General features: G+C 37.2%; 2 protein-coding genes across 5 annotated transcripts in view; one reads left to right on the plus strand and one right to left on the minus strand.

Annotated features, from left to right (window-relative positions):
- LOC111322912 (rho guanine nucleotide exchange factor 28) overlaps positions 1-11,958 on the minus strand; it is a 34,949-nt gene extending 22,991 nt beyond the window's left edge. For all 3 annotated transcript variants that reach the window (XM_022926139.2, XM_022926137.2, XM_022926136.2), the window contains exons 1-11: positions 11,461-11,958; positions 10,188-10,231; positions 7,938-8,085; positions 6,226-6,540; positions 4,775-4,949; positions 4,231-4,349; positions 3,085-3,134; positions 2,814-2,880; positions 2,483-2,611; positions 1,363-1,445; positions 690-783 (exon numbers count right to left, since the gene is read on the minus strand). In XM_022926139.2, coding sequence (XP_022781874.2) covers positions 690-783; positions 1,363-1,445; positions 2,483-2,611; positions 2,814-2,880; positions 3,085-3,134; positions 4,231-4,349; positions 4,775-4,949; positions 6,226-6,540; positions 7,938-8,085; positions 10,188-10,231; positions 11,461-11,542 — 1,306 coding nt within the window. In that variant the 5' untranslated portion in view covers positions 11,543-11,958. The remainder of the gene's footprint in view (positions 1-689; positions 784-1,362; positions 1,446-2,482; positions 2,612-2,813; positions 2,881-3,084; positions 3,135-4,230; positions 4,350-4,774; positions 4,950-6,225; positions 6,541-7,937; positions 8,086-10,187; positions 10,232-11,460) is intronic.
- A 7,452-nt stretch (positions 11,959-19,410) lies between these two features.
- On the plus strand, positions 19,411-24,833 carry LOC111322874 (uncharacterized). 2 transcript variants are annotated; one of them, XM_088755828.1, is made up of 4 exons: positions 19,442-19,565; positions 23,027-23,139; positions 23,543-23,704; positions 24,012-24,833. In XM_088755828.1, the coding sequence occupies exons 3-4, from the start codon at positions 23,543-23,545 to the stop codon at positions 24,168-24,170; spliced, it is 321 nt and encodes a 106-aa protein (XP_088611954.1). In that variant the 5' UTR covers positions 19,442-19,565; positions 23,027-23,139; the 3' UTR covers positions 24,171-24,833. The 2 variants fall into 2 exon arrangements, with proteins under 2 accessions (XP_088611953.1, XP_088611954.1); XM_088755827.1 differs by lacking the exon at positions 23,027-23,139 and having other exon boundaries at positions 19,411-19,565.
- The last annotated feature ends 257 nt before the right edge of the window (positions 24,834-25,090 follow it).

The following is a 25,090-nucleotide window of genomic DNA, read 5'->3' on the forward strand; positions in this document are numbered from 1 at the left end:
ACAGAGGCGGCGAAGCATTTTGATAACTTTGGAGGGGGGACCTTATCTTTACCCTGGCATGTCCACACCCCTACTCGAATTTTCCAAAATGCCCTTTGCGTTGTTCGTTAGCACAAGCAACCCCTTTGCAATCTTTACAGTTTCTAGTGTGTCCATAATCGATTTGTGACTTACTTTCATCTTTTCATCTCGGGCACGATCGAAAATTTTTCAGCTTTGCATTCGACTGGGTTCTCAGAAACAAAATTAAATCATTTCTAATTTCTTAGACATGCTGTCTAGTTCAATGGAGTAATGTTGCTTCTCAAACACAAGCCAGAGCTGTTCAAAAAAAGGTTTTGCAACATATCATTTCGCCAAGCGCAATGCTGATTAAATTGAGCATTTTTGAAAAGATAGACAACCTTTATTTTAGCACGATAGTAATAAAAGGTATGCTACTTATGGGATCACGAGGCCGAATATTTTGCCAATTTTTATGCTGCGCTAGCGTTATTTTCGGCACCAAACGTAAGGGGGGGGAGGGGGGAGGGGGCTGTGCCTCCAAAAAATTTTTGTTCGGGGGGGCTACAGCCCCACTGCTCCGCCGTCTATGCCTTAAAATCTCATTCAAAACTTTCTTTTCTGCTCATTCTTCGAAATCAAACTTTAAAATACATTTGTAAGTTGTTATGAAACTGTTACTTTACCTGCAATAATCTGAGCTTGTTGTAGGTCCTGTGCACTTAATGATGGGCATGACAAGCGACGCAAATGCTTTCCCTGCATACCACCTCTACCGGCCTAGAATTCAACGATGTGATACTCTAAATAGCGTGATAAAATAACACTGAAAACCCAACAGCCAATTTTGCTATCTTGAAACTTGAAGCACATCTTGAACCTGAACTTGAAGCACATCTTGAAAAGTAAAACGAACTCTTCTTGTGGTTTTTGGTTTGAAGCACTTCTGATAGGGGGAAGTTAAAAAAAAGTCCTGTATTCTTTACAACGTTCTAGTGGGAAAGATGGACTTATTTACAGGATTACCTGCTTTATTTCTGCAAAAAGAAATTCTTTGATGCCTTTTATCATTTACTGTCCAGGCTTATTTTGTCAAGATTGCTGGAGATTTTTTTCATAGACCTCAAAAAAACCTCGATAGCCCATAAAGATGCAGTGTTCACCTTTTCAGGAAAGAAACGGTAAAACTTACCGCCTATGGTACCTTTTGTTACAGGTAACAGGATTGCTCTACCGGTTTAAGAATTTCTTTTACCTTTTGTACTTAAAATAAGGGAGAAAACCGAAGCTGCCAAAAAAGAACTTTCCCTAATATCCCTCGAAGTACCCCTGTAGATGTAAATCCTTTCAGTACCATACCTCTCTAGAACCTCTCTGTGAGTTGACCATCCTAAGTTTCTGTATTTCTTCATTGATGTCCCTCAGTCTCTTCAGATTTTGTTCTGAAAGCAACGAACAATCAACAGGTCAAAAAAAAAAAACAGTTTAATCAAGATTATAACAAAATTCTTGAACGTGATTGGTCATCATCAGCCCGATTTCAGCACAAATACGATAGTGTACTTGTCATGCTTGTAATTGGAAAGTGTAATGGGCCATTGCAGAAACGTGAGAGGACTGGGACGAGTTTCTTATATTGATTACATTGAAAATCTAAACATTTCAACTGAAATGTTACTGAATGAAAAGCTACCCAGCCAAGTTTAAGAGTTTTCAGCGGAAAAGCGTCCAAACTGGAGCCTTGCAAGGGACAGTTAACACGTCATGCCTGTGTAAGTGAACAGAATGTGTCATGTGCGCGTGCTGTTGTCGCGCATTACGCCGAGTTAACTGTTGTTTCTTTTTATGAAAACGTATAAACGATGTCTACTTTCTTTGTCGAATTTTTCATAGTTTTGATTAATTGGTAACAGGACTTCGTGTCGTCCAATTCTGTTTGTAATCATACTCGTGATAAACAAATCTGACTCCCGTTTCATGGTTGTCCAATTTTGTTAGTCGCTCTTATGATTACCGAAAGAATAGTCCATTTTACAGTTGTGTGCTTGGTTGCCAAGCCTTTGAATGGGAGTGAGGCTAAGGTTGACCTTGTTATGATACAAACCTTGCTGCCTTTCAAATGTAAATAACTTTGTTATCATGCTAAGTAGATACAGGTCTCTATCACAACAAGGTCACCTTAAGCCTCACTCTGAATCAAAGGCTTGGCAACTAAGTACTCAACTGCAAAGTGGCCTATTGGACTCCACTCGGTCCTTTATTAATCCACATGCTACATGGATCTCAGTTTTGATACATGTAACATAGAAACCTACAATCAATCTCTTTTTTAAGTTTTCTTCTCTTTCCTATTGTCTTTTTTTTCCACAGAAATTAAGGTGGAGACTAACTGCTGCTCACATTACCCACTGCACTACATTTATCCATGCACCATTTACTGAATAAAATACCTAATCCTAGTTTTAGTAATTAAAAATACCTAATAGTTGTCTATTGCCACCCCCACTGCTTCTGACTGATGACATACTGTTCAGTTGACTGGTGAACTTCTTTGGTGAGAGCTCCCTGTTGATTTGCTTTATTTCCTCATCACTGCTAGATGCATCTTCTAAGAAATACATTATTTCAGAGGTCAATTTTAAAATCCATGAAATATACAAAAATCATTAGAAACCACTTTTTTTTTTTTTACAAGAGAACTTGGCAACATTACTATGCTTCAAATCATAACCAAGGTGTTAGACACTAGGATAATAAACAACAGAACACAGCATGGAAAAAAGAGAAGTAGTCAAGAGCAACAATCAGACCTATTGTGTCTTTGTTTTTTCTTCGAACTGGCCAAGAGTGACGGAACTTTGGTACTCTTTTTTTCATCTAAAGGCAAAAAGTAGAAATGGAGACAATATCATTATGAATGCATTATTTCCCCTGAATAATATTTTGTTGACACGACTATTCAAAATTCAATCTTGATAGGATCTAATTTAACGAAAAGAGAGTCATGAATCAAGTCATTTTGCCATGCAAAGAACAGTTGATCCTCCCCGGTGATTTCAGTATTTTAATGTTCATACTTACTTCCTCTTCAACCAATGAATTAATGTCTTGGAGCATTTCAATATCCTTTTCTGTTAAGATAAATAAATTAAAGTTTGAGAACAAAGCGGGAATAACAAAGATTCTACTTACCACGTTTGAGAAACACCACCCGGTTGTACAATGTGTACCTTTTAGGGAAATTAAACTGCTGAGTATCTAAGCAGTCTTCAGGTTTTGTGTTTGTGCAAAATTTGTAGCTAGACATAATTAACATTACACACTTAATGTATGGTCCTGGGGGAAACAGTTAGTTTTGTTTTCATCGAGGGAAACATCAGGACTTAAAGGAAAACAAACCTAACTAGTTTACTGTGGGACCATACATTAAGTGCTCTGTTATATATTTACACTTTTTCTTAAAATTATATGGCAAAAACATGCTATTGTATTCAGTTGGGATACATTTGAATTTGATCAGGGGCACATGATCAAGAATCAACCAATCACAGTGCTTGTTTTGTTGAGTGAAAGTCTAGGTATATAACAATTTACATTGCAACATCAGTATGCATATTCTCCATACTGTTCTCTATACATTTCCTTTGGTGCAGTCAAGAAATCATTTAATAAACAAAGCTACAAAGGCTAGAGATCATTTTCTTTATTCTCCTGATCTTAATCAGGGCTCGAAATTGCGACCAATACAGTCGCAGTTGCGACTTAATTTTTATGTTTGTGACTAAAGCTTCCTGAGGAGTTGCAAATTTACGAGTAGAATGAAAAAGCCAGCAGTCGCTACTTTACCACTATTTTTGCTGAAATAAATAAAGAAACGAAAAAATATATTGTCGTGTGCCTTGATTATCATAGACATTTGAAGATGTAGAATAAAATTGTACCTAATTTATCTGCAATTTTGTGCATGCAACGCCATTACCTTGATCGGCTGCCATTGCAGCAGTCTCTTATTCATATGTATTGCAGGCTCATATCTTTGTTGGTTAAACCACTGGATTTTTGTGACTAAAATTCGTGAACTTGCGACTATATTTACGTATCAAGTCGCAAGATGGCAACTGAACTTTTCTATTAATTTTGAGCCATGTTAATGAATGATTCAACGGTATTACTGTATGGAGAAATTAGATGCTGGTCACTCTGAGGGTCTGAAGGATTAACACTCACCAAGGGAGTTCTGATGTTGAGTTTTATAACTGGATATTGTGGTGGTACCCAGCTCACTTTTTTTGACCTGTGGTTTAGACATGTCTTTGGCAGTCCTCTTCTCGCAATCACCTGGACCCCTGTGTGAGGACACGAAAATAACTCAGAACTGCGAGTCTATAAGCCAGTTATGGTTTTGGAAAAGTTACAAACTGCAGTGTTTCAGCAGTAAAAATTTAACGGACCACTTTGACAGCTTTTTTTTCAAAAAAATTTTTTTTTTTGAATTCTTGAAGGGCACAACTTTTCTTTATGCACACAGAGAATGCCAGCACAATAATCATACACAAGAGCAAGCAACTTGAAGACATAACAACCTGTGGAAAGACTCGAATAAGTTCTTACTGATAAAGACTGCATTTTCATGGTAACAAGTTTGTTGTTACTACAATTTAGATGCTATTCATATTCCATCTTTTATACAGAGGCTTAGTTAAATAACTTTTTAAAAAAAATTGTCTGTTGCGTCAAGACGTCTTTCTGAGACACTGAGTATGATATTAACCTTGAAAACATGTCAGCAAGTAACTTCATTCCCTTCTCGCGAGCTATATCCTCAGGTAATCTGCCTGACTTGTCCTGAATGTGAAGAGCCTCCATTGATCCTGGCTGGTCAAGAAGATACGTTGCCAGTTGAGTAAATCCTAGACGTGCTGAAAGATGAAGTAATGTTTCCTGACCTGGGGATGAAGAAATAGATGAAAAATCATCTTGGCAAGTGTTGTTAAGCTTCAATGAAAGAACCTCTCAGGAAATGTGCTGCTTATCAAGAAGTCTATTTCATTTCTGTTTCAGTTTGAAACAAAACAACATTTTTGTTGTGGAAATCTTAAATTTTAGGCATTACTAAAATAACAAGTACAAACTTTAGACTGAAAAAAAGCCAAACCTGTGGGTAAGCAAAAAAGTTAGCAACTTTCAAACCATATTAAATTTCAAAACAGTTGTATTTATAAAACATTTGAATGTTAATGCTTGGCTTACTGAAAATGTCAGAATCTTATTTACAATCTCTCAACAAATGTTTTAATAATTTTTTTCAAAGTTTGATTAAGTTGCAAGGTCTATGTAAACCTTGGCCCTGCTATATTTACATTGCCATTACACAATTACAATAGTGAGGCATACACCTAACAAGGCATCAGTTTAAAATTGAATTCTCAAATTCTCAATTCTCAATTCTCAAACAGTTGGCAACTACAACTATCCCTGCAACCATTTGCTCAGCCCCTAAACTCCCAGAAGAGATTAACATGTACCACCTCTCTGAAGTATCCATATATTATCCAGAAAACAGGTAATGAAGTTGTTCTGTGTAGAAGTTTAGGGCTTGACACTAACTTTTCAACTTACTAGCCAAGTGGCTAGTGACATCTTAGATGTTTTTAGATGTTACATCAATTTCAGTCTGTTTACTAGCCAAACTGGCTGGTGGAAATTGAAAACCACTAATCAAAACCGAATTTCCACTAGTCTGTGGCTAGTGGGCTACCGTTAGTGTCGAGCCCAGGAAGTTGTTAACTTGATCAAACACCAAATTCTCTACACTTATTTACAAGAAAATGTGAAAGTAGCAAGAAAGGAGAATTAATAGTCATATCTTGGGAGTTGTAAGGTTAAATATACCATTAATATACCGGGTTAACAACCAAAATGTGATACTCAGAGCAAACTCAACAAACCACATGCATATCATGCAAAAGTTAAGAAAAACATAATTGGCATGGTTTTTTACGTAGATTAATGACTATACTGTACAACTTGAAAAACATTAAGATAGTAGGTTGGTGGGAAAAGATTAGTCATGGTGGAGCCAAAATAATAACAGGCCGTCAAACATCACATCATCCATTCCCAGGCCACAACATTGTGTGTTAAAATCATTTTCCACATATTGTTTTTTTTGCTCAGCCAATGGAATTTAACACTTTTAAAACACCAAACTAAGAGACTTACCATTTTTATTCTGGAAGTTCTCTACTCCATTCTCACCAAATAATGACCAAGTTGGGGGCAAATCCAGGAATTCAAAGGCATTTGTTATTCTTGAATCTAAGGTGTCTCTGTATTCCTTGGATACTGTATCTGATATCAAGGTCAGTGATGCTAAGCATTCAAACAGCTTGCTGTCTGATGCACTGTCTGCCAAAAGCTTTGCAATAATCTGCTCTGTTTCAAGCCAGTATAAAAACTTGTGTGATGAAAGAGGTCCCACTTTGCTTTCCTGGGCACAATAAACAGTGAGTGTAACTTTCTCTGCTTGGTCATGATCTGACAGGAATAAAAACAAGGCATTAATTTACATTTGTATGTAGAGCAAAAGAAGAGAACTTTTGTTAGGTAAAGGAAATTTAAAAGGAATTATCTATAACAATATCCCCTCATTATTATCCAACTACACTTAGACGAGTAAAAATAACACCATAGACGAGTACAAATCACGCAGTATTTGTACTCATCTATTGTAGAGTACCGGTTAAACAGGTTTTCTCGCATCGCGCAAGCAAAGAATTGAATTGTAGTTGCGAAAAAGAAAAGTGGCGGACAATTTGAATCATATTTCCGACGACGAAGAGTCAGAATGGCTGGCAAATATAGATCCAAGTTTATTAGATGAATCAAACGAAGAAAAACAGCTTGACGACCAGAAAATTTCTTCATTTAATGCAGAAAATAGAAACTGCAACACAATGCACCAATTCCGTTCCGCTTCACATACTTCTGTCATGCACTCCTCGTAAATAAATATCCGCAAAATTTGCCTGCACTGAAATAGCAGTTTGGCGTGTTGGATAATGAATAACTTATTAGACGTTTTGTTGTGTAGTATCGCTGCATATTTTTACTCGTTATTTGTATTTTGACGAGCCCTATGGGCACAACTATAAAAATATGGCACAACTCATAAAAATAATCAGCGATACTACACAAAAAACGTCTAATAAGATATATATATCTTGTGGTTTGATGTGTACACAAAGAGTAAAAACTGGCAGGCAGTTATAAACACAACTGACTTTTTCCAAATTGTAGGAACCTGCATGAATACAGTCATGACAACAATTTCAGTGCATCACTCTATTTCCCTACTTTCTTCACACTAGTAATGCATCAGGTTTAGTGCCTCTGTATCATCTATCAATAAATAAATTGCAGTGACTGTGAGGAAGATGACAGATGACACAAAACTTGTGTTCAGATTGGCTATCCAAGCTGACAAGATGGGTCCATCTTGCCCGCTCAGGATTGTGTGCTTTGACCCCACACAAGGGAACAAATTGCATGGAGCAGACTTACAAAGTTTGTAAATTTTTTGGACAATGTCAGTAATGGAGTCAAAATAAAGAAAACTTAAATAAATCTGCCCAATCGAAGTTGGCTTTCTCTCACAGTCCTAGAATAAAAAAGTTTCATTCTTGATTCTCATTGAAGCAAACTCTTTTTGCTAATAAACAAATCCTTTACAGACTGAGCTTGTTCATGCAGTCAAAATGGCTGGATATAGCCTCAATTTTTTTTTTTTTTGTGCTACTATGGACCTCAACTTCATCTTGGTCCTTAAATTCACAAAGAACTTAGCCAATATCCAGCCTTCTTGACCTCAGCTTGGTCAATAGTACAAATCCATTATGAGACAGTTGTGTCAAGAGAAGTTTTCATTAATGTACCTGGTACAATGGCACGAAGAGTGAATGTATTTATTTGCTGTGCTGTTGTTACATGTCGCTGGTTTCTTCCTTCAAATACCATATAAAAATCTCCATTGTCTGGCAGTGGAAATTCATCTGAGAATGTTATAAAAATCACCTCTCCACCCTGAATCAAGAAAAGAATAACTTGAGAAAAATATAAAAAACCCAATAAACAGTAGTCAGTGTTAAGCTGATTCTATAACTGTTTTGAAACAAATTTAGTGAGTGCAGCACTCCAACTGTTTTTAGTCACCAAGGCAACTAGAAAAATCAAGGCAACTAGAAAAATCAAGGCAACTAGAAAAATCAAGGCAACCAAATTTGCAGCAGAAATTGCCGATTTGGCAACCTGCAGTAGGCAGTCATGAAGCAAGCTACAACACCATTACAACTTAGTTTTACTGGCCTGAAGTCAAAGTGAGATAAATATTTCAGGGATTTCAATAAATTCGGAAGTAGGTGTATATATATTAGAACATAAGTAGGCAGAAGACAGTTCAGCAGTGATTGAGGCAGATTTGTCACCAGTCTTTCTCTTCTGTCCATTCAACATGCCACACAGTGAACCGATTGTGTTGTTGAATGAATTGTTAGAACTCATTACAAAAATCACCCAACAATCCAAAAGAACACAAAATATCAACAAAAAAACACCTTTATTGATGACTGCCTTTAGAATATATTGGTTTTTTTCCAAAAAACACGCAAAAACTGGGAGGTGGAATGGCCATAGTAGCCTGCTCTGTTGTGGAGAGTAGCCGTTAGAATTCACTGGTTGCCAGCTTCTAATGAAACCCCGGTCTTTTCTAATAATACCACTCAGTCGCATTCTCCATCTTTGCCAATAAAAATTTAGCTCTTTCTCCATAATTGCACAAGAATTCCATGGTGAGATGCAACATACATCTCTTACGAGACGAATGCCACAGTCATAATGCTTGCACCTTAAGCAAGGCATGCAGTGAGCAGTTTAGTCTGTCAAGTGATATTTTACAAAGTTCATCAAGTTCATCCAAGTTCAAATTTTCTTCATTGACAAGTACAAAATTCTGTAAGCTGGTGAATCAATTTTCAAAGTGTTTCCTTATTATGAAAAAGGTAAACAAAAATAGAGATTTTGGGCAGTATAAATTGAGTAATCAATAATTTTGGACTACCACTTCTTGTTGTTAAAAAGGCCCACAAAACCAGTAAAGGCATGCCAAAATTTCAGAGGAAAAGAAATCCAGGTTTGAGAAAAAACTGGACCTTGAGTGTTCAAAAACCGACAATTCAAAATTGATTGAAGGCAATTAGAAACAAAAAAACTGTATTAATCAATCAGTTAAAGGAAAGCAAATTCTTAATTATTCAAACTATTACAACTGAAATTACAAGATGTGCCAGTTATTTAACTGTTATCAAATATAAATAAAAAATTGTTTTGAGTTAGAAACAAGCTGCCAAGTGTAACTTGTCAGAGGAAAAAACTAAGCAACGGCAAATAATGACAGGAAATAAATAAGAGGAGATAGGCACGAAAAAAGTAGGATTAAATTTACCTTTCAAATTTACAGATATAAAAACCAAACAAACTCAAGAAGAGTGAGATTATTGCAAAGATAAGAACCAAAACAACGACTGTTCAGGGATATCCGCACGCCAATGTTATTTACAAACCTCAGCCAAACAAACTTACGTCGTTAATCACACCGGAGATGCATAAAATATGCCAGAGATGACCGGATTTTCCGTTCGAAATGGTCTTAATTTTTATTTGAACAGATTTGCTTCAATGAATAATTCCCAAGATATCCTTAGAAAGATTCGATCGCGTGACGTGCGTAAAGCCAGTATCCTCCGTGCTTTGGAAATCAACACAGTCAAAGAGACATCTCACGATCGAATCTTCCAAGTTGTGTAAACAAATCTTTCGACCTTGGTGTGAGATTCGAAATTAACTTAGCCTACGCTCTCTCGCGACGAAATCAACCCGGCGATTTATCAATTACCGGACAAATTTGACAACAGCGGAGACATAAACAAAACATGAACAATTCAAGTCATTAAATTGGTGACCTAAATTAACCGTTGTGAGCGTAGATCAGGTAAATTCCATTGGCTCCAAATAAAAATAATAGAAAGGAGCAGGCAGGCTAACCACAAATTTAGCGAAATCTGGATGTAACAGAGTTTGTTTCAAAGCATTTAAGTGGCAAAACGGATAACACAAGTGATTATACTTACGCGGGTTGGCGAGCTCTGTGGAGTGAAGGCCATGCAACATGCCTCTGTTAAAAAGAAAGAATATTGTCAGTGGAATAGTTCATCGGGCCTCCAGAATGTAACTTTCAATGATCGAGTTGGGACCTGGAACTCTGTGTGTACATTGAAGCCTTTCAAATGCAAATTTCGACCCTAAAGCTTCGATAAAACATGACCAAACGGTAGCGATTTCATTTCAAGAAATAATTATTTAAAAACAAAACAAAGCAAGTCAGTAAATGTTATCGAGGTGTACTAGAGAAAATAAATGTTATTACAATCAACTTTAAGTTGGCAAAACTGAGGCCTTCACACTCCGAGTTACTTAGAACTTGTCTTTGATGACTTTGTTTATTTGCTGTATGACTCGTCGATACATTTCAACCTCGAGATATTTTGAGATGTTAATTACAAATTAAAAATTTCTCCACTCATTTATAAACTTAAGATATGAAATGTCTTCCGACTCCACGTTAAACATTCAAGAGCTAGTACGAACGGTTGGCAAATTCTTGGCGAAAAGTCATTCGAATTAAATCGATCGCTTCCCGTGCACCATTCAATTAACAAAATTGTCCAACGATTTCCTTTTTTATTTGATGGCAAATACATCAACCCCCACGAAAAGTCAAATCACTTCTTCTATTTATCACAGTGTCAAATATGAACATTACGATTAAATATGAGCTAACGTTCACAGGAACACAGAAACCTTCGTGCGAAAAGAATAATTGTCCACAAATGTTGTGGGAAACCGAGGTTGACCGAGCTGACCTTGGCTTCAAACATTTTTTGCGATCGGACCAAAATCTTGACAAGCTATCCGCTCAAACAGTTTATTTATACATTAATTCGAAAAGCAACTTAGTTTTCCCGTTAACATGTGTTCAAAATTATCGAATTTTGCTTGTTAAGTGGGCTCAATTCAACAACGCTGCATGTATTTTTAGCTGGATGACCCGCGATTGCGTCTCACAAAAGGGGAACAATAACGCCTGTAGTTATTTCATTTTCCAATTTAGCAACACAGCCGATACATTATGCAGTTATACGTTGCAAGTAACATAGACTGAAGGTAGATGGAGGTCTTTATACTTGAGAGACTTATCGATGAGTTCATTAATACCTAACAATCGGAGTTTTTTTAAGCCACATCTGATTAGAGAAGCTAACTTCAAAGAATCCGTTAAAAGTTTGGAAAATTCTTAGGTTTGGAACTACAGATTAGTCAAAGTAAAACGTAGTCACGTCTTACCTGTTATCTTGTCGGAGTCTTTAGACTTTGAAGAGTTCATTTTGGTTCGCTGATGACTCTGTTTCAACGAGGAATTGTTCATCAACCGGTCAAATTAAAATTCACTGATGGGGAGTCGTATTTATCCACTAGCAAAACCACGTTCCTCTCAATACAGTAACGACCATGATACACATTAGACGGTCACAAAAGCACACAAAAACATAACGCTCGCTTGTCGGAAATCACAGCCAGCGACAGCCATGGTTGCCTAGTACCACTTGTACTTCATTTTGTACGCGCCGCCATTTTCGTTTTAGCTTCCATCCGTTAAATTTCACATTTACAAACTGCTCCACTGCATTCCACAAGAAGTTTAACCTTAAGGTAATAGGGGTTTCTCTCTCTTATGGTAAAATGAATTCACGTGGATGAAAAGTCACCAGTCTTCCAACTAGAACGAACCGATCCCTCTAAACAATTTACACAATTCGTTCCAAATCCTCAGAACCTTCCAACAGTGCTTGGTGACGTCACATGACCATCTTCCCATGCCCCCCCCCCCCCCCCCCACCACAGGAAAAGGAACTTTTTTGGCGCGCAGAAGTATTTTTCATTCCAGCTGGCGGAAACATTGTGAAAGGCCACCAAAGCTCGCTCTATTTTTCCCTCCACTTTCCACATTATCATGAAAGAGTGGACTCTAAACATCTTTTAAAATCGGATTTCCTTTACAGCCCACCACAACTTTGTTAATTCAAGTTCAGAGGTCTCGGTTCTTTCTTGCGAGATCACAAGGAGATTAAACATTAATTTATTCTACTCGCCTCCTAATTACTACTTCAGAGCAGAATAATTTACAATACCTTCATGTTTTCGTTTTAGCAATCCTTCCTAACTCCATTCTCATAAACACCCTTTCTCTGTGACTTATATCTTTACTTTTAAAAGGTCTTACTTCGCATTTTTTTTCTTTATTTCCGAGTCTACAGCTATAGTGGGAAGCTTGGAATAAGTGCACCGCTCTTAAAATTAGCTATGAAACAATTAACTTAATGATAAGTAGCGAGTCAACTATAAATGGCAAGATTAAAAGCCATGAGACGGTATTTTGGATTGTTATTATCATCATAATTTATTCATTTTTTTTTTTTAAAGAGCACCTTATTAGCTGAGGGAAAAAGTGAATCATATATCAACCTGCAATGGTTGACAAACATACATCAGAAAAAATAGACAAAAATGAGCCAAGAATGATAGGGAATGGAAAGATTGCTGCAGATTTCTACGGTCGATCTTGAAAAATCTGTGGTTAAATTTCCCATAACATGCCTAGTGTGACGTAGTTACTAAAACTTGTTAGCAGCCATGGCATCTAAGCCGCTTAACTCCGACTGAGCTTACCTAAGTTGTCTAGTCTTGCGTAAAAACTTCAAATAATGGTTTTGACCCTGACGATTCCTTTTATGAGTCTGTGAGTGCTATATCAGAGTTGATATTGCTTTTATATTGGCGGTGTTTGTTTGGTGCAAACGCAAAGAGTATGAAGCGTTAATAATTTAATAGGTATTTCCGCCCTAAAAAAACCTCAGTGTTTCCCGTCTAGACTACAAACTACACCGTTTAATTTAAAACAATTTGCTAAAAAAGAGCTCTTCAGTTGAAGTATTTTTCCACGTCTACATCAAGATTGGGAGAGACCATTCTAAGAAAAAGCTTAAAATCTACGATGGAGGAAATATAAACGAAGGAATTTTCAATTTATTTTTCTTGAAATCAGTCATTGATACCGGCATTAGTGACGTACAAACCAATACAAAATCTGGATGATTGACCAGTTTAAGAGCCTTATATTAGCTTTGCTTGTGTAAACACTCCTTTGTTGTGTTGGAATCTACAGATAAAAAATTACTAATTTTTAGACGCGTGGTTTCGTTTATCCATGAAAATTCCATCCTTTTCCGAAAGGCAGCTTCAGAGTTAAAACTGAAAGATTTTCATGACCTCGATTTATTTTGAATTCTTGAGTCTATTTCAGTAGTTCTTTTCCGAATTGCGTGACAAAAAAATAAAAAAAAACCTCTGGAAATTGAACCTTAGATGTAAGACCAAAGACTTTTGATCCTTCGCTGCCAACATTTGATTTCTAGTCGGGGAGTTGTGCGAATTTAGCTTTGTGACAATGTTTTCTATTTAATTTCTAATCAATTGTGTTTAAATATCTTCCAATGCTGTAGAAAAGTAAAATGTTTATAAGTCTTAAAGGTTCAAGAATTTAGCAATGATAATGATGATAATAATGTTTAAGTTATTGATAATAACAAAATAATTCTAGCAGAAACATAGAAAAAGCAAAAAAAAAAATCTAAAAAAATAAAATAAAAAGCGTAGCTGCAGGCTTCGCCGCCAGATAGGCTTGGAGTCCTAAACGGAAAAACTTAGGGAAGAATTGTTTCCAAAGTGCATGTATTTGTGTCATGCCGGGGCTTCTGTTGTACAAAATCAAAAATCTATATCTTTCAGAGACTTTTCCGGCTTCCGCAGGATGGGAATGTATCAGCTCTCCATGGAAAAACAATTGAGCACTATAAAGAGGATGCAACTGTCCATTAGATACCATTCTCTCCGGAGGAAGTCTTCTGTGACTGATCGCGAATATGTGGATAACCGGGGCGTAGCGTGAGCCGGATTTTGAAGGTGTACGCACAGCGCGGAAATTGGAAGCACCGAAGTTGCCCCAAACTAGGGGTTCTGGGGGCATGCTCCCTCAGAAAATTTTGAAATTTAGGATCTCGGGAATCCCATTCCAACTATTTCCGCAAAATTCTTTCATAAATAAGTGCGACGGAAAATGCAGTAGTTAGTTGTTCATTTTACCCATTTCTAGAGTTTTAAAGCTAAAAGGGTGTTGGCTTCCTAAAATAACTAGAGAGTTAACAATTCCAGGAAGCCAAATAACGTTTCTTGTCGTTTATGGGTTAATAAAAAGGTACTAGAAAAACAAACACACGCGCTGGTATAATTCGAAATTTAAAAATCGGCCCTATTTTATGGTAACTGTGACAAATGCTATAAGGAAATTAAAATAATTTTTTTCCAGATTTCAGCTGTATGCACGTTCGTATATGGACGCTACGCCCCTGGATAAAAGCTGCACTGAAGATAAAAATATATCTAGTTAGTGTTGGGGGAGGAATCATTACAAAGTACGCGGCTTTAATCTTGTTGACGCGAGACTCATAAGACCTCCCTAAAATATCCGATGAACTCTTCATCAAATATTTAGGAAGTCCGTTTTTCTACAATCGAAATTAAAGATCAAACGACCCTGTCATTTTAATCTTTCAGACTGCTTTTCATTACCGCAGGAACACCCGCTGGACTCAGTGAAATGCGAGTGTGCGAGGAAACGCGCCCGTCTGGAAAAGGGGAGTCCGGAGAGCAAAAAAGAAAGGTCACACTAACCCCCTCATGTGCTGTTCGCTAGTTTGGATAAACCAACACTAAACTAATGAAAATTCGTGCATCCCATTAACTCTTCGTTCCGGCTTACGTCAGTACACACGTTCTCCATTCTGTTCCATATACATGTCCTACATGTCCTAAATAAGGAACTGAAAAGGAGAATTTTTTAACAACCATGCAGTTGCAAGCGTTTCTTAAGTTAGTGATCATTTCCTTTATTCTAGTGATCTTAATTTTTTATTCAGGGGTGAAATTCTAAGGAGAAATTTACGGTGGTTCTCAAGGGCCATCCATCCGGCCTACAAAAATTTTCATCACTTTATCGCGCGATAAGTTTTGCTAAGTCCATTCATTCAAAAAATTTGCAATCAACATTATCGCGCGATAGAACAACTTATCGCGCGATAGAACAACTTATCGCGCGATAGAACAACTTATCGCGCGATAGAACACTGTATCGCACGATAGAACAACTTATTGTGCGATAGAACACTTAAGCGCGCGATAGAACTTATCACGCGATAGAACATTGTATCGCGCGATAGAACAACTTATCGCGCGATAGAACAACTTATCGCGCGATAGAACACTCTATCGCACGATAGAACAACTTATCCCGCGATAGATAATATTATCGCGCGATAATTTTATTACTAGCTCCCATGGCCCCACGATCATTACCACGTGGCCACATCCATAGCAAGATGGCGGACCAAAAGGTGAGTAATTGTCCAAGAAATAAAGACTTTTATTCTTGATTTTTGAGCAAGAGACGGTAATCTTTGGGTTAAATTAAATTATATTTCTATGCTTTCTTAGCAAGTGGGGTTAAAGATCTGAGAAGATTCTCCAAACTCTGATATAACGCCAAAACACACCCAAGTACGATATTGAAAGTTCAGTGCATGAGTTAATCAAGCTTTTTATGCTTTCTTTTAAAGCAATACACAGCAATGTTCCTTGTGTTTTTCCTACCGACTATTTTGTACAACGATTGAAACCTTGATTCATATTCAGCAAAGGTTCAAAATGAAAGTATGAATTTTTCTTTACAACAAAGTTTCAATTCTTAATCCATGCCATCCATTTTCCTACCTTTATTTATTTCATTACAATTTTATTTTTATTTATTACAATTTAATGGCTCAGACACAACAAATAAAGTTATAAAGTAAAAGCGAAGAGAAAATAAACGCTATATGGATAATCCGTAAAGGAGTCCAGGACCCCTTATGAAAACAGATCACCAAATTAAATACGTAAGTTAATAGTCACGAGATCAAATTTCCCTCAGACCAAGAGTCTCGTTAGTCGAAATTAAAGCAGAATTTCGCATTAGCAAAAGCTTTATTCGATAATATGTTAATATTGCTTCTTCAGCTCTTCAAGATTCTCTTGATCACACACACACACAAAAAAAAAACTACTTCAATCGGTTTGTTTTGCAATTCGGGGGCTGTAATTCTTGTGTTAGTTTAAAGACGCATCTCTACGCCTTATATTCATGAACAATCTTTCACCTTATATACACCTTACATAGTTTAAAAACGTATCCCTACACTTTATATTCATAAACAATATTTCAAATATAGAGCAATAAAGTCCCTCTCAGATCTTTAACCCCACTTACTAAGATAGCATAGAAATATAATTTAATTTAACCCAAAGATTAAATTGCCGTCTCTTGCTCAAAAATCAAGAGTAAAAGTCTTTATTTCCTGGACAATTACTCACCTTCGAAACTTGGTCCGCCATCTTGCTATGGTCGTGGGGCCATGGGCGCTAGTAATAAAATTATCGCGCGATAATATTATCTATCGCGGAATAAGTTGTTCTATCGTGCGATAGTGTTCTATCGCGCGATAGAGTGTTTTATCGCGCGATAAGTTGTTCTATCGTGCGATAAGTTGTTCTATCGCGCGATAAAGTGTTCTATCGCGCGATAAGTTGTTCTATCGCGCGATACAGTGTTCTATCGCGCGATAATGTTGATTGCAATTTTTTTTGAATGAATTGACTAAGCAAAACTGATCGCGCGATAAAGTCATGAAAATTTTTGTAGGTGGATGGCCCCTTGAGGGCCACCGTAGAAATTAGATGCTGGTCACTCACTAGGGACAAAGGTTTTCATGGTGCAAAGAGAATTACGGTGTATTGACTTGTGGGGCCCGGAAATACTGAAGGCTCCAGCTGTTTGCTGTGCCGGAAAAGAAGACAATAAGAAAGGAAGAGAAACAGAAAAAAAGAAACAAAAAACGAAAAACAAGGAATAATAGTAAGTTTCTATTTTAACTGTACCAAATTTGTTGTTAGTGATCAATTGCTTTATTCTCATGACCTTAATGCTTGATTCAAGGATCAATGTGAGGAGAAATAAGATCAGTGCTAGTCACCGGCTTAGGGCCAGGTTAAGGGTTAATAAGCTCATGAGACAAACGCCCTAACACAGGTTTCGATACTGCAAGGATTTGAATCAGTAAGGGATACATGCTTAAACTCTATAATTAATGTACGAACATTTTGCTCATAAAAGCAATGTGGCTTAGACCTCTCGTAGGAGAGCGCCGCCATTGTAAGTGATCGTTTTGGCATAAATTCTATAGTTTTCAATCTGCTTTTAGTAACAACATATTCGACTTTACTGCGCAGGTGTCAACTGAACCGGGAAACATGGCGTCGTCTTATAAGCATATAATTAACGTTAAGTTTGAATGACTCTACATTGATCAGTAAAGAGTTAATCGGACATTATTACAGCTTTATAACCGCTAAGGACACCAAGACTTTTTCCCAAGAGAGGAACGATACATGGAAAAGAGAAATGTCAGAAACTAACAGCCCATTTCCGAATTACCCTTGGCCTCTTTTTCAAAACGAGGCCTGGTGCTCAACCATTCTTGTGAAAATGAGTTAATTTGCATGTGAATGAAAACTTATTATCATATGAAAGGATAAGCACCAGGACTCGTTTTGAAAATGAGGCCCAGGGTAATTCGGAAATGGGCTATTAGAATGTTCAAATATTCTAATCCAGAATTTCAAAACGATTTTTGGATTTTTTTACTCTCCTCTTTGGGAATGGATTAGTTTATTATTTTATACTCGGTGTCCATGCCGTTGCTCGAATAGGTTTGTTAAAAGAGCAGTCACTGATGCCATCACATACAAAGCTACATTAATCAAAGAGTGTTGTTCACCAGTTAACTGTCGAATGCTTATTAACTGAATTTGAAGCAGGAGAAAAAGCCATTGAAAAACTATTTTGCTTGAGATTTCTGCACAACACAAGTATCCGTTTTGAAGAGTAGAATTTGTTAGAGTCCTGAGTCGGAAAACGATAAGATTTCTCCATCTTAAGTATCTTAGCATCTACTCCTGATTATGGATGGATGGATGGATGGATCGATCAGAATGTGGACATTAGAAATCGAAAAAACGACCATCAAACATAACTATTGATAACGAAAGATAACTGAGTAATTTCTGTAATCCTAAATCAAATTTTATCTCTTCCACCGCCCGACTAAATTTCTCATCGCTAGCGTGCAGAAGATGGCTGGAAACATGATTACAAAGGGTAAAAAATAAACTGATCAAACCACGCTTAGAATCACTTAAATGGTGATGGAAATGCGTCAAGAAAATCCTTAGAAAACTTTTGTCATCACGGTGAAGAAGTGATAATTTGGCAAAATATAAAGAATTAAGGATAATTTACTATGAAAATATTTATGAAACCCATGATCGCGAACTCATTCTGGCATTTTGTCAGGTCCAAGGTCGTCTTTGTATGCATGTATGGTAACCACAGCGGAAAATGTGGTATTTGTATTAGCTAATGAATTTTAGATGAAAATCTTCTAGTCGAATTTTCGAAACCTTTATGTCCCCTAAATGCAGGCTTTTATTTCATCATGTCACAGGTAAAGAAAGAAGCAAGTATGTCGTGATCGCACAACAGGGAAATGTATTTCATTAATCGTCTTTTTTTTTAAGAATTTCCTGTCATTAAAAGCAAATCAAAATAGCATCAACGATTTAGGTGCGTTATACGAATGTTAAATTTTCATTTAGTACATGTTTTAAAAATCGTTTCAATCTTTGTACGTGCAGCGCACATTAAGTCGTCTGAAGAAATTGTCGCCAAAAATAGTTAAACCAATCCATGCAAGTTTGATATCAAATTTTTTCCTTGTTTCAAGTGCAGTGGTGAAAAATTAAATGTCTCCCGTTACTAGAGCTATTTTACTCCGTAACAGATACGTGAATCCCGGTTGACCTGAAGGAATATCACAGAACTATGCAAAGACGTTAAAACTAAGGATAGTACCGAAAAACTGGATTTTCTTTAACAAGGACGTCGGCCGCTTGTAGATGAACTAAATTACGATGTTACTAACATAGCGCGAATAAGTGAGACGGGAGCTGTTCGGAGAAATATGATAAAATTGTGAATTTGCTATTTATTAAAACAGATTCTAAGAGGTCAATAACGAAAGATATTCCGTTACTGTGCAGGTCTACCAATCACAATGCTTGCCTGTTGGGAGAATAACAAGCGAGGGAAATTCAATAATTCAGATTAGCAAACGAACGGACGCAAGCTACATCAGATAGGAAATAAAGGTAGAGACCCTCGCGACAGGACAACTGCTTCTGAGGTAAATTTAATTATCACTGGTCATAGAATTTCAAGTTCATTGTGTCATGTGAACGCTCGAGGGCAGGTTTTTTTAAGCGTAAAACCACAGAATAAAACGGACATTTTCTGCCACGAGCAAATTCTAGGGAAACTGACAGTTAAACATTTTTGGCGCGCTAACAGTATCCGCGATATCGAATCGTCCATAGTCAAAATGCACTTTTGGTCGATCAGTTTTTATCTCAACTCTGGTGAAAACGTCTTTCCTAAATTTGAAATCTGCATGGAAAATGAATTATATTTATCTAAGGTACGTAATCAAATAAAAAATCCAATGATTGCATTGTTATTCTTTAGATTTCACGGTCAATAGGTTTCGTTATTACCCATAATTGAAAGTGGGTTTTTTTACTTTAGTTATCTAGGCACTCCTGAAGATCTAAGCTTGCATCTTTTTCGGCTGTTTAGCCTCCAAATCATATTTATCTGAAGCGATTTTTCAACGTCTCACTTTGATAAATTTAAAGAAACAAAGGAATCGCATTAATTCAAAGCACCTGAAAGATAATAATGTTGTTGCTATTTATATCTTTATTCGGCAACCTTTGGGGCCCATCACAAAAGCAAATTACAATAACTATCACACGTTTGGAACAAAAGATATGCCACCAAAGCCTCTATTGCTCTCACCAGAACCCGCAGCAAATCTGGCAATCATTTTCACCTGTTTAACAGAAAAGCAATTAATAAATCTCTCTTCTATTTTATATAGACAATGAAACGTTTGTAACAACGATGTTAACAAACTTTCGTGCCAATTCTTTGTCTGAAAAGCAATTCAAGTGTCACAATTTCAAGAAATATCGGGCCTGTAAGGCAAAGGAGAGTTAATTTACAGCGGTACGACTTTCTATTAATTTGAAGCCTTTTCCTGTTTTATCAAACGATTTTGGCTGCCCAAAGAAATGAAAACACTTAGGTGCCGACCATTTAACTCTTGAGGGGGGGGGGGGGAGGGGGGTGGGTGATTTTGAAAAAAAATTTCCTGCAAGCGCTTGTTAGAAGAAAAAAATTGCGTGCTGCCCAAATGTAACAGAAAAAAAATTCTTGCGTTGCTGTAAAAAAGAAAAAAAAATGTTGCAAACCATCATATTGCTTTTATGTTCAACTTTGCATTAATTGAGGTACTCAATGTAGAAGTGGAATGAAAAAATGCTAAGCAAAAAGTATTAGAGCTATCGTAATCAACTAAATTCAATTTTGCTTTCACATTTGTTTTGGATATTTTAGTCCACTTTTATATTACAACTAATGATTCCAGCAGCATTTACCATGCTATGAACATTTCTAAACTGCTTTCTGCTATTTTTGGCTTTTTTTTGTTAATTAAGAAACTAAACGTTTTCACATCTGCCTGTGGTGCATCACTTTATTTGACGTAATATAAAATGATTGTAAAGAATTACTTTCCGAAAACATAGCTATATCAGAACTATTGCTGCAATGACCACAACGTAAATGTAAATACATTTTGTATATGTAAACACATGACCCTTTTTTTGAGGAAAAAAAATCCTGCAGAGAATCAGGAGGGAAAAAAATATCCTGCAAAGCATTTGAACGGAAACAAATATCCTGCCCAGCAGATTGCTAGAAAAAAAATTTCTTGATGACCAGAAATCACCCACCCCCCCCCCCCCAAAAGTTAAATGGTCGGCCCCTTATTTAAGCCTTTCAGAGGCGCGAGTGCCTCTCTATGAAATTTCGCGAAACGCGATGTATGTGCCATCCGAAAAAGTTCTAAACATGTTTCTGGAGAAATTGAAACGCGACTGATCTCTTAATTCGAGACCAAACTGTGTTTCTTTTGAATCAGATTTCTCGTTCTTGCCGCTTACCATGGACAAATAATCAATATTTTTATTTGGATTAACCTCATGTCTACGTGGAGGACAACTTATTCATGTAATGAGAGAAAATTTATACTTGTGGTAGCGGGTAAACTTGACTCTTCTTTGCTGCTAAGTGTATAATCTCAACCGGTTGCAGGCATGCAGTTAGGGGTCGTCAGTGTTAAGTCTAGAGCATGAGCACTCTACTGCTCAGGGCTCAATTTTGAACACAGAAACACCACGGAATGTGAATGCTCCCGTGTTAACCGCCGCATCGGCCAAGGCGTCGAGAGAGAGTCGGCCGAATGTTCGCTCGAACTGTCTACCATTGTGTCGGATACCGCCTGTCGCACGTCGGTAACTTGTCGTTAGTGCGTCGTTTAACTGTTACTGATGACATCCTTTTTTACCTAGTTGAATTTGTTAGTATTTCCCTATCTTCGTCAGGAGTAAACTGATCATAATCAACTCTACGTGGACCGAACATGTGGAACATGTGATATCTGAAGTGAACCAGAGATTAGTTCTTTTGCGTAGGATCAAGCATTTGTTGCCGACAATGAAACCTCGTTCCCAGGGCCTTGTCCCTTAGTTACAAAAGCCTTGTCCCTGCCATCCACCTTGATTATGCTGATATGGTATGGGGTGATAAGGATAACACTATCTTAATGAGCAATCTGCAGGTGTCGCAAAATAAGGCGGCAAAACTTGTTCTAGATAAACCATTGTACTCTTCTGTAACCGATGCTCTCAATCAGCTCGGCTGATTAAATTTAAAACAACGCAGGCACTTCCATCGCTGCTTGTATGTTTATAAATGCGTGAATGGAATTACATCTCACAAATTGGAATTATTAAATCTTTTAATCTATAGCCTACTTTTGTACTCTTTTTAATATCTGCAATTTGTGTACTTATTTTTAACAATTTAATGTTATTTTGGATCAGGACCTCTCTGTAGACCACCTACTGGTGAAATGCATTGCGTGGTTCAGAATTTTAACAATTTTTTCGGCGGCTAAAAAGGGCGTTCAAGGAATTCCCACAGGCTCGTTAGTTCGGAGATAAGCTCCGTTTTCAACTATCTACGCATTACAATCTAGCACGCTGGAAAAACAAGGAAGGAGCGTATCGTCATTGACAGAAAGCCAGACCGGATTCGCCAAGACTTGAAAACTTGATTTGACGTATCTAAGGTGGGGCGAAGGTCTGCCAACTAAATAGGAGGGCCAGAGGCTAATAAGGAGAATTTTCTGGGGGTGGAGTTCTATACTGGCATATTACTGGTGCTAAGGGATGTTCAAGGTTGTTTTCTTAAGAAATAATCACTTTTAGAGAAAAGATCGCATGCACCTCAAGACCACTCCTCCATCTGAGCTATGTCTGCAAATACTTGTCTAAGGTGGTCAGTACACTGATTTTCACAACAAAATTTCAGGTACGCCAGTGCAAGTAAAATAATAAAAACGTTAAATTAAGTCTAAGAATCTATGAATTTTTGTAAGGAGCCCATTACTGGGCTCCTGATTTTTGTCTGGATATTTTGCAATAATATTTTGTTTTGTCTGAATATTTTGTTTTTTTAAAGAATTCCGTAGCTTCGTTGCGAAAGATCTCCAGGACCTTACTCGTCCTTTGTCCATAAGTTGTCAAATTAACCTTTCCAAGTACAGTCTTATCGAACCTTTGAGATTGAAAAAGGTACACCTCAAGTTTAATTAAAAGGTCAGGCAGGCCTTTCAAAAGGCAGCAATCTCTGCATTCGTTTTGGTACACCCTTTTTGACTCAACTTCATACAAAATCAAGATGGATATCAAATATAAGTTTATCCTCAATTGTTAAACCAAGCAGTTCCATTGTTATTTGAGTCTGGGAAAGTCTACCACGCCTCGTTCACACCCCCATTGTTCTGAAAGTTCCATTGTCTGGAGAGGTTTACCGCACGCTATCGATAAACCAGAAATTTTCATCAGGATAAGTTCTTAGGGTCCTTAGGTCGACAAGTTTGGTTTAAAATTCTTTTTGTTTGTTTATTTGTTTTTCTTTTTACTGGTAAGTGATACGAAATGCCTAATTGTTTTTCTTCTTTTTTTTTTTTTAAAGATGTCTCCTAGAATATTCCAGTGTCTATTACTAGTGTCGCTGACCTACTTGGTTGCGGGGGAACTACGAGGACTGTTGCCATATTTCTTCAAACGTGTACCGCCGAAAAATCTCAAGGAAAAAGTATTTCATTGGTCTTCAGTTTATCAAGATGACGCATGGGTAAGAAATTCAGACAGATGCTTTTAATATCTGGGAACTGAGTGTGAATTGGAGGTGAAAGCGGTATCATATGACTGTCGAGATTCGTGATTCGTGTCTTTAAGTCCGATTGCTCATGATTTTAAAACAATGTTTTTTACATCTGGTAATTTATGTGATTCCAAAGTTTTAAACACGAAATGATTAACGACCCGCTATGATTCATGACAATTTAAAAAGGGAAAACCGTCATTAAGTCTGATGAACAATATGTTGATATTCATTCTGGCAATGTTACTGACAATATCCTTTCATTTAACTTCCACAGTGCTCTGAGGCTTGTGATGCAAAAGTGTGTCGCATGATTGAGAAGAACGGAAAGTTTAACCTGTGGTTTAGTGACTGTGATTGTGGACTCCATTGTCACTGCCTGTACACTGGGTTAATGCATAATGTATACGTCTATAAATGTATGCCAGCATTCTGATTCATGCACTTTTACAGTGTAAATGTTACTTGTTATTCTGTCCAGCGTTTTACACGTTCTGTTGCTGTCTCTGTGTGGAAAAACACCTTAACTAGAGCACAAGAACTGCACAAGAAAGATGAATTCTCTGTCCCTTCTCAAGAGTAGAGACTGAGAAGAGCCTTCGGTTGGTATCATTGTCAGTTATCTTAGACTTCAACAGAATATGATTGTCGTTTGTTCGTCAACAAAGTATTTCTAGGTAGCAAACAAAATTTAGCTGCGTAAGAAATTTTTCAATGCCTAATTTCTGTTTTTTTTTTTTCCTTCTAAATTTGATTTCGCCTGAGCCTGTGAGCGCTCCTCCGCACGCGAGAAGCTTTGAAACGAGTCGGAGAGACGGTTTTACCAGGGATCTGGCGCTAATAATGAGTGCTAGAGCCCTGACAGACTTATAGCGGGCTCGTGTTACTCGAGGCCCCATACTTTCCCGCGGGCGAAGAAGCGCTCGTGCCCAGGCGCGAATAAAGAACGCCTACTAGGTAGCTACGTTTTCTCCAAAAAATTTACATAAGAATAGGATATTTTGACGAAAATCAACACAACGGTGTATGGCTAAAGTTCAGTTTTAACTTTTGTAACTTGATCTAGTTAGGAAAATAAAGATCTGGGGATATTTTGGGACATATGGTTTGTTTATAAGCATGCGCAGAAATCGATCATAGAAAATTTGACCTCGTCCTGAGGGCTCAGTTCTCGGTCTTCGATGGGTTGGGGAAGGAGGCCGGTGAAGGCAGCAATTATCGTTTTAGATCAAGCCAGAACTATCCTGGGTCCAGTCTCTTTTCACAATTTTAAAATTCTCATTAGAAGGTTTTTGTTTCAAACTGTAAACGTTTTATTGATCCTCGTCTTGCAACCGAAAGCCTAGAAATGATCAG

Source organism: Stylophora pistillata, chromosome 4 (assembly GCF_964205215.1).
Source record: "Stylophora pistillata chromosome 4, jaStyPist1.2, whole genome shotgun sequence".
Taxonomy (NCBI): domain Eukaryota; kingdom Metazoa; phylum Cnidaria; class Anthozoa; order Scleractinia; family Pocilloporidae; genus Stylophora; species Stylophora pistillata.